Source organism: Rhinopithecus bieti, unplaced genomic scaffold (genome assembly GCF_001698545.2).
Source record: "Rhinopithecus bieti isolate Rb0 unplaced genomic scaffold, ASM169854v2 scaffold_24306, whole genome shotgun sequence".
NCBI classification, from domain to species: Eukaryota; Metazoa; Chordata; class Mammalia; order Primates; family Cercopithecidae; genus Rhinopithecus; species Rhinopithecus bieti.
In genome coordinates this window covers 1319037-1328557 of record NW_016811898.1, presented here as the reverse complement: position 1 = coordinate 1328557, position 9521 = coordinate 1319037, and the positions used below count along the sequence as shown (strand labels likewise).

The 9521-nt window shown below is 41.5% G+C and overlaps 1 protein-coding gene across 1 annotated transcript in view; it reads right to left on the bottom strand.

Moving 5' to 3' along the window:
• Window positions 1-9521, bottom strand: part of TXNRD1 (thioredoxin reductase 1) — a 134619-nt gene that overhangs the window by 82503 nt on the left and 42595 nt on the right. Inside the window, 1 exon segment of the mRNA XM_017895322.1 lies at window positions 8967-9027. Within this exon segment, the coding sequence (XP_017750811.1) occupies window positions 8967-9027 (61 nt within the window).

The window sequence follows — 9521 nt, the reverse complement described above, 5'->3', positions numbered from 1 at the left end:
TTTTTTCTTTTTTGAGATGGAGTCTCACTCTGTCACCCAGGCTAGAGTGCAGTGGTGCGATCTCAGCTCACTTCAAGCTCCGCCTCCCGGGTTCACGCCATCCTCCTGCCTCAGCCTCCCGAGTAGCTGGGACTACAGGTGCCCGCCATCACGCCCGGCTAATTTTTTGTATTTTTAGTAGAGACGGGGTTTTCACCATGTTAGCCAGGATGGTCTCGATCTCCTGACTTCGTGATCCACCCACCTCGGTCTCCCAAAGTGCTAGGATTACAGGCATGAGCTACCGCGCCCGGCCAGTGATACTCCATTTCAAAAAAACAAAAATAAAAAGTAAAAGAAAGAAAGAGAAAGACAGAAAGAGAGAGGAAGGGGCCAGGTCCAGTGGCTCACACCTATAATCTCAGCACTTTGGGAGGCCGAAGTGGGTGGATTACCTGAGGTCAGGAGTTTGAGACCAGCCTGGCCAACATGATGAAACCCTATCTCTACTAAAAATATAAAAAATTAGCTGGGCGTGGTGGCGGGTGCCTGTAATTCCAGCTACTCAGGAGGCTGAGGCAGGAGAATTGCTTGAACCCAGGAGACGGAGGTTGCAGGGAGCCCAGATTATGCCATTGCACTCCAGCCTGGGCAACAAAAGCAGAACTCTGTCTCAAAAAGTAAAAAGAGAGAGAAAGGAAGGAAGGAGGGAAGGAGGGAAGGAAGGAAGGAAGGAAGGAAGGAAGGAAGGAAGGAAGGAAGGAAAAGAAAGAAAGAAAAAGAGAGAGAGAGAGAAAGAAAGGAAAGAAAAGAAAGAAAAGAAGGAAGGAAAGAAGGAAGGAAGGAAAGAAAGAAAGAGAAAGAGAGAAAGAGAGAAAGGAAGGAAGGAAGGAAGGAAGGAAGGAAGGAAGGAAGGAAGGAAGGAAAATAAAAGAAAAGAAAGACACCAGCACATCTAGGAACACCTATCATGACATCAACACCATGAACATTATACATAAGACAGGTGGGGCAGGTCATGGAAGGTTCTATAAGATAGTCTCAGAAAAAAGAAAGAAAGAGAAAAGAAAGGGCAAAGGAAGAAAGAAGAAAAGAAAAGAAAGAAGGAAAGAAAGGCAGGCTGGGCACGGTAGTTCATGAGACTTCATCTCTACAAAAAATACAAAAATTAGTGGGGTATGGTGGCACATACCTGTACTCCCATCTACTCAGGAGGCTGAGGTGGGAGGACTGCATGAGCCCAGGAGTTCAAGGCTGCAGTGAGCCAAGATCATACCACTGCACTGTAGCCTGGGCAATAGAGCAAGACTCCATTAAAAAAAAAAAGAAAGAAGGAAAGACAGAAAGACATTGCTATATATAAAGGTTTCAAGGTTTCTTCCTATTATTATTATTAATTTTTTTTTTTTTGAGATGAAGTCTTGCTCTGTCACCAGGCTAGAGTGCAGTGGCATGATCTCGACTCACTGCAACCTCCACCTCCTGGGTTCAAGTGATTCTCCTGCCTCAGCCTCCCGAGTAGCTAGGACTACAGGCATGCGTCACTATGCCCAGCTAATTTTTGTATTCTTAGTAGAGACAGGGTTTTATCATATTGGCCAGGATGGTCTCGATCTCCTGACCTTGTGATCCATCCACCTTAGCCTCCCAAAGTGCTGGAATTACAGGCGTAAGCCACTGCACCCAGGGTCTCCCTATTATTATTATCGCATGAGGAAAATGAACAGGCAATTTAGATAATGAAGTACAACACAGTGAATACAATTTAGATAGTTCCAGCGACTTGGAAGGCTGAGGTAGGAGGACCACCTGAGCCCAGCAAGGCACGTATAGGAAATATAACATACAGGAAAAAATATTGTGCCTCATTAATAATCAAAGTGATGCAAATTAAGATAAAGAAATCTGTTTTTACCTCTCCAAGAGGCAAATAATGATTTTTTAAAACCTATTATTATTTCTTTTCTTTTCTTTTTTTTTTTTTCAAGACAGAGTCTCGCTCTGTCGTCCAGGCTGGAGTGCAGGGGCACCATCTCGGCTCACTGCAAGCTCCACCTCCCGGGTTCAGGCCATTCTCCTGCCTCAGCCTCCCGAGTAGCTGGGACTACAGGTGCCCGCCACCACGCCTGGCTAATTATTTTTTGTATTTTTAGTAGAGATGGGGTTTCACCGTGTAAGCCAGGATGGTCTCGATCTCCTGACCTCGTGATCCACCTGCCTCGGCCTCCGAATTCTTTTCTTTTTTTTAAAGATTTTATGTGGGACTGGCCCAGTTTGTCCAGCCAGATCACTTTTTTTTTTTTTAAACCACGCCACCACACCCAGCTAATTTTTGTATTTTTAGTAGAAACGGGGTTTCACCACGTTATCCAGGCTGGTCTCAATCTCTTGACCTCGTGATCTGCCTGCCTTAGCCTCCCAAAGCGCTGGAATTGCAGGCATGAGCCACTGCACCTGGCCCAAAACCTATTAATTATTTCTTACTACTAAGTATGGAGAATTCTTTGAGCTTATGAAGTTATTGATTAGTACACACCATTTAAAGGGCTCTAGAACCTTAGAATTGTTCATAATCTGATCCATAAATCCATTCCAGTAATCTGTCCTAAGAAAATAATTCTAAATACAGCAAAAACTTCATGTACAAAGAAAAATATTTCTAACCTATTATTCCACAATAGCAAAAAATTGGCAATAGACTATTTGTCCAAATATAGTAGAATGGCTAAGTAAATACATGGACTATTTTGTAGTCATTGAGAAAATTAGGAACTTATATAATATGTAAAATATTAAATAATAAAACAGAACACAGTTTACAAAAAAGACATAAAATATTAATAGTGGCTATCTCTGGATGCAATTATATGTTTTTTTGTTTTATTTATTTATTTATTTATTTTTTGGATTTTATTATACTGTGGTCTCCAAATTTAAAAAAAATAAACATTTTTATAGACAAAACCAAAATGCTTAAAGAATATTTTGAGCCTCATTCATAAAATAAACAGAACAACCTCCCATGTCTCCTCATTCCCTATGGGAGAAAGCCTCTTTGCTTTTCAACTCTTACCTCTCATCATTCTCTGCCCCAGGCCTTGCGAGGTTTGCTCTAAATGAACACGCCATGATGCTTTCTAAGTTGCTTTTGCTTACATCTTTAAATGTCTTACCCACTACCTTTGTCCACCTGGAAAACACCTATCCACCAGCAACTCTGTTATCCTACAGCCTTTAGAGATACCCGATTACACTGACATTGGAAGGGAGGCAGAGGCAAACAAGTAAAATGATCTTAAAGAAAGAGGTTGTGCCTTACTCATCTTTTCTCTCCTGCCAGTGCTTGGCATACAAATAGGTGCCCAAAACAAATCTGTTGAATGAGTAAGTATCAAATACCAAAGTGGTGAGAACTGAACTAGCTAGGGTACCTCTGCTCATGAGGGGTTTTCATTTGTTGAAGGAAAACAATCCCCAAAGAGGCAACTGGGGAAGCAGACAGGCCTGGGCTTGACACAGCAACACTGAGCAAATTATTCAAATACTGAGCATTTGCTTCCTCACAACAACAGAGTTAATTCCAACAACCACACAAAGCTGTTGTGAGGATTAAGAGAGATATGAGACACTGCCATAAAAAGAAACTCAAATAATAGCTCCTCTCCCATTTGCTGAAGGCATTAAAAGCATGTCCTCCATAAGCAGCCAGGAGACATGAATAATACACATCAGAACCCCCAAGCTAGTGACATATGGCATCCAGATGCATACTGTTGGCAAACTGCTGAAATCTTATGTCTGTTTTCCACATTTATAGCTATAGAATGTCAGCAGCTGCCAGACCAAATTAAGATGATTATATTGATGTTGTCTGTTCCTTAGATCAAAGCTCCTAGGAAGACACCCAAAGTATAGATACAAGTCTTTGTAAATCAACAGGCCCTGTGAGTGGCAGCTCATCCACAGGGATAGCGAAGGTGTATGTAGCTGGCATGGTGGCAGATTGTACAACTTTTGCCACCAGACATACCATCACATGTGTGTGCGACATACACCATTACATCTAGGAACACCTATCATGATATCAACACCATGAACATTATACATAAGACAGGTGAGGCAAGTCATGAAAGGTTCTATGAGATAGTCTCAGGAAGCAGTGGGAGGGACCACAAATTGCCAGTAGGTTCACAGAAAGCCAGCCATCCTGTATACTAATACTTTACTATGTTTTTATTTCCTCATCATAAGAAGGTGATATCACCACCTACTTGTGTGGTGGTATTCTGAAGATTAAATAGGAGAAGATGCATAAGCCTCTGGCACAGGGAGGATAGCATGTATGACTACTACCACTGCCTACACACAGGACATGAATGCCAGGCCTCCCGGTGCTGAGTTTCTCTCTCCAATACTAATCTCAGTAGAACTCAGTTGACCTTGATGGTTGTTTTCAAATAGTAACCTTAATTTATGTAGAGTGGCCAAAATACAGCCAAAAGAAGGAAGAAGAAAATGTTAGGGTGGAGAGACAGGATCCCCTGGTAGCACAACTTCTCTTCTTGATTTTCTTTGAGAGGTGATACTACTGCAAACACAGGAATTCACGGGGCACTCACTCCATTACCAATCCAGTTAGGCAGTACACAGGCCCTCGGTTCTAAAGGAAAATAAAAGGAATTTGCTGGGGGGAGAAAAAACAAACCACACACACAAGCAAGTCTAATTCCTTTAGACAGGAAGCACACCTGCCTAATATACTATAGTATTCCCAGTGCTTAGTATACAGAGCCTAGTGCACAGCAGGCACTCAATAAATATGCTGAATGAATAAATGCACCCATCTGATTCTATATCAAATATTCCTGTCTACCAATTACTCTTCTGACTCTTTAAATACCCACTATGATCCAGGCCCTGGGAAGATTACTTAGCCAACACTGGTGTGAAAAATCATGCCTATGGAGGGTTCTTTTGGAGCCTAGAAGAAACAGATAAAGGAGGTGTTTATTCATGAAACCAGCACTTAGAGACTACATCAGCAGTTCCAGCTCCATGATTGCAAGCTCCTGGAAGACATGAACCAGATCACATCTCTCCTGTGTGGCAAGGGCCAACTGCACATGTAGAATGGTGTTTCTCCTATACTTGGGACAAACACATCTCACAAAACCAAAACCGTGTTAATATTCATGCTTCCTACTTGCCTTAGAACGGGGTATCAAACTTGTTTTTTTTTTTTTTTTTTTTTTTTTTTTTTTTTTTTGATTCGGAGTGTTGCTCTTGTTGCCCAGGCTAGAGTGCAATGGCACAATCTCGGCGCACTGCAACCTCCGCCTCCCGCGTTCAAGTGATTCTCCTGCCTCAGCCTCCTGAGTTGCTGGGATTACAGGCGCCCACCACCACGCCTGGCTAATTTTTGTATTTTTAGTAGAGACGGGATTTCACCATGTTAGCCAGGTTGGTCTCACGCCTATAATCCCAGAACTTTGTGAGGCCGAGGGCGGTGGATCACCTGAGGTTGGGAGTTGAAGATCAGCCTGACCAATGTGGAGAAATCCCATCTCTACTAAAAATATAAAATTAGCCGGGCATGGTGGCTCATGCCTGTAATTCCAGCTACTCGGGAAGCTGAGGCAGGAGAATCGCTTAAACCTGGGAGGCAGAGGTTGCAGTGAGCTGAGACTGCACCTTTGCACTCCAGCCTGGGCAACAAGAGCGAAACTTCGTCTCAAAATAAATACATAAATAAACATAGTGAGAAGACTGGCGTTTCACATTTTTTGAATTTTTTTAGCATCGGTCCTAATAAAAGACAACTAGATTCCCATATTTGCTTCTGGGTTCATTTTTTGCAATATATGTTGTTTTGGTAGAAGTAAATGAAAAATCCAGTCTCACACAGAAAAGTAGTTGGAAAAGGAGAAAGTTAATAGATTTTCAGTCACTGCACCTCCCCTCTGGCAATACACATTTAAAACATAAGAATAGTCTGAAAAATGATAAAGTAATGAGGACATTTAAGATAGAGCAAGGGGGCCAGGTGCGGTGGCTCACGCCTGTAATCCCAGCAATTTGGGAGGCCGAGGTGGATGGATCACCTGAGGTCAGGAGTTCGAGACCAGCCTGACCAACATGGAGAAACTCCATCTCTACTAAAAATACAAAATAAGCCAGGTGTGGTGGCGCATGCCTGTAATCCCAGCTACTCGGGGGGCTGAGAAAGGACAATCACTTGAACCTGAGAGGTGGAGGTTGTGGTGAGCCCAGATCGTGCCATTGCCCTCCAACCTGGGCAACAAGAGCAAAACTCCATCTCAAAACAAAACAAAACAAAGAAAGAAAGAGCAAGGGAGGTATAACTGGGGGACCACTGGGACAAAAGTCAATTCAAAATCCAATGCTTATTTTCTGGGACTGAAAATAAAGTTCATACATGTATTAAATCACAGACTCTTAAAACTTCCTTAGCCACTTAGTAACAGTTTTAGAAATAAAATATCTCCCATTTGTTACCAAAAAATGCAAGTTTTCCAGATTCAGAGAGTAAATCCTTACAAATCATGCTCCCTAAGCACTTAGTGCGTTCATCCTGCCCATCTCTTCTGAGGTTACCTCCTTTACCTTTCCCATCCTTGAAGGACATGTTCATTAGCTTTATCTTATATTAGCTTAATTTGCTTGTTTGGTTATTGTTCTGTTTGGTTATTTTTCTCTAATTCACAGCAAGTTGCAAGTGACTTAAGTTTCCCAGGAAAATTTATATTTTTATAAAAGGCTACTTTTGGACCCAGAAGAAATTTTATATATTGAGATTTCCTGTCATATTATGGAGTATTTAAGGGCAAGAGCCTTCCTTGATGAAGGAATAGAGGGTCACTGTAGGGGAGACAGACAACACGGTATTATGGAAATAACATAGGCTTCAGAATTACACAGGCCTGTGTCCAAATTATAGATCCAGTATTTATATGAAGTTAGGGAAGCTTTTGTTGTTGTTGTTGTTGTTTGGGTTTTTTGTTTGTTTGTTTTTTGAGACGGAGTTTCGCTCTTGTTGCCCAGGCTGGAGTACAATGGCGCAATCTTGGCTCACCACAACCTCTGCCTCCCGGGTTCAAGCGATTCTCCTGCCTCAGCCTCCTGAGTAACTGGGATTACAGGCATGAGCCACCATGCCCAGCTAATTTTATATTTTTAGTAGAGATGGGGTTTCTCCATATTGGTCAGGCTGGTCTTCAACTCCCAACCTCAGGTGATCCACCCGCCTCAGCCTCCCAACGTGCTGGGATTACAGGCGTGAGCCACTGCACCAGGTCAATGTTAAGGAACTTAATTGACTTTTCTGGGATTCAATTTCCTCATTTATAAAATATAGAGAATATCTTCCTTGCTGAGTTCATGTGAGGATAGGTGACTATACTTAACCCAGCATAGTCCATGTAAAACAGGAACTAACACTCTATATGTGGTAGTTATTATGTGATGCTCTCTGTGTTAGAGAACCTATCTTTAGAAACATCAAGTAATATGTCTTGCCACACAACTACCTCATTCCTCCTGACCCTAGAAATGAAACTTATATGCCAATTGCTCATATCTCCCAATTGCCATATATCTTTCTCTGTCTAGTTGAATCCTTTCTTTGTTTTTTTCTGTTTGTTTGTTTTTGTTGTTGTTGTTGTTGTTCTGAGATGGAGTCTCACTCTGTCACCCAGACTGGAGTGCAGTGACGCGATCTTGGCTCACTGCAACCTCCGCCTGCTAAGAAGGGTTCCAGCGATTCTCCTGCCTCAGCCTCCTGAGTAGCTGGGACTGCAGGCACATGCCACCACACCCAGCTAATTTTTTTTATTATTTAGTAGAGATGGGGTTTCACCATATTGGCTAGGCTGGTCTCAAACTCCCAACCTCAGGGAATCCAGCCACCACAGCCTCCCCAAGTGCTGGGATTACAGGTGTGAGCCACCACGCCAGGCCCTATCTTTGTATTCGTTTGGAGACTGAGCAGAGACTGTCAATGCCTAGGATTCTGCTTCCTTTAAGCTACTAGGCATGAAGTTTACCTCCTCTTCCTAATCTGGAGGAGCCCACTTTTCCTAATAGAAATGATGGTGCTGGCCACTAGGAGATTCTTTTTGTTTTTTGAAACAAGGTCTCACTCAGGAATCCAGGCTAGAGTGCAATGGTGCAATCATAGCTCACTGTAACCTTGAACTCCTTGGCTCAAGCAATCTTCCTGCCTCAGCCTCCTTAGTAGCTAGAACTACAGGCTCATGCCACTATGCCTGGCTAATTTTTTAATTCTTTATTTTTGTAGAGACAAGCTCTCACTCTGTTGCCCAGGCTGGTCTCAAACTCCTGGCCTCAAGCGATCCTACCACCTTGGCCTCCCAATGTGTTGGGATTAGAGGCATGAGTCACCAACAGGCCTAGATTAGATTCTTAATAATGTTTGCCTGTGAGCCCTTGGGATTTTCTGACCCACAAAAAAGGAGCACTGTGGTCCTAGAAAGAAACTTTCTGTTATACTCCACCAACCTTTCTCTCCCTGGGATTTCCCAGTAGCACTTTTCATGGATCTTTTACCTTTACCGATCTTTATATGTCCCTGCCAAAATTTCTGAATGCATCTCAATTTATATTTAATTCAAATACTATGTGCATTACTTATCAGAAAGGAGACAATTTTGCAAAAACAAAGTTACCATAAAACCAGCAAATACTGTATCTGTAACTAGATTCATGAGTAATAAGAAGAATAATTTCAATAACAGGAAACTCTGGGTAATACCAAGGCTATAAACTAGGTAAAGGCTAAAGGTAAATATCATTAGCTCCAGGAGAGTACCCTGTCTAAATGACTAGTGAGCTAGCAAGTGCTCACTAAATAATAAAAACCTCAAGGAAGACAAATTAAAGCCAGGTAGAATAAATAAAATAAAATGTACAGTCAGCAGCTATGATTTACATATTAAACAGAAACTTACCTGTTTGATCAAGTTCAAGCACAAAATAAGGAACACACAGAGATTTAAATAACTTCTTTACCTGGAAGAAGTTGAAAAACAAGGAGGAAGATGAAAAATGAGGTTATAACCAACAGAAGAATCTCTTATCCAGCTTCATTACTTCCTTTCTCAACCAGCCTTCACCTTTGAAAACTTTCCAATTCACTTTTATGTAACCCATAAGATTCTCCCTGCTGACAGTAATGATATTTAAAAGAGTATTTGAAGTCTGTTGATTCTATTCAATTGTCAATGATTCATCCGTATCGCTTCATAAGTTACATTTTATATGTTTAGTGACTCAGTATACCTCATTATAAAATGGATTTAATACCATATTTAAAAAAGCATTGGAACACTTAATGTTTCCAAAGCATTATGTGGCAAACCTGAGAAAAATATATTCTTACAACAGTCAAAGTATTATTTCTTTTTTGGCTGAGTAATCTTCAACCAATAAATCAGTTACAAAAAAAGCTATTATGCCCTGAGACTGTTAAATAAAACAAACAAACAAAACATCATATGCTCATG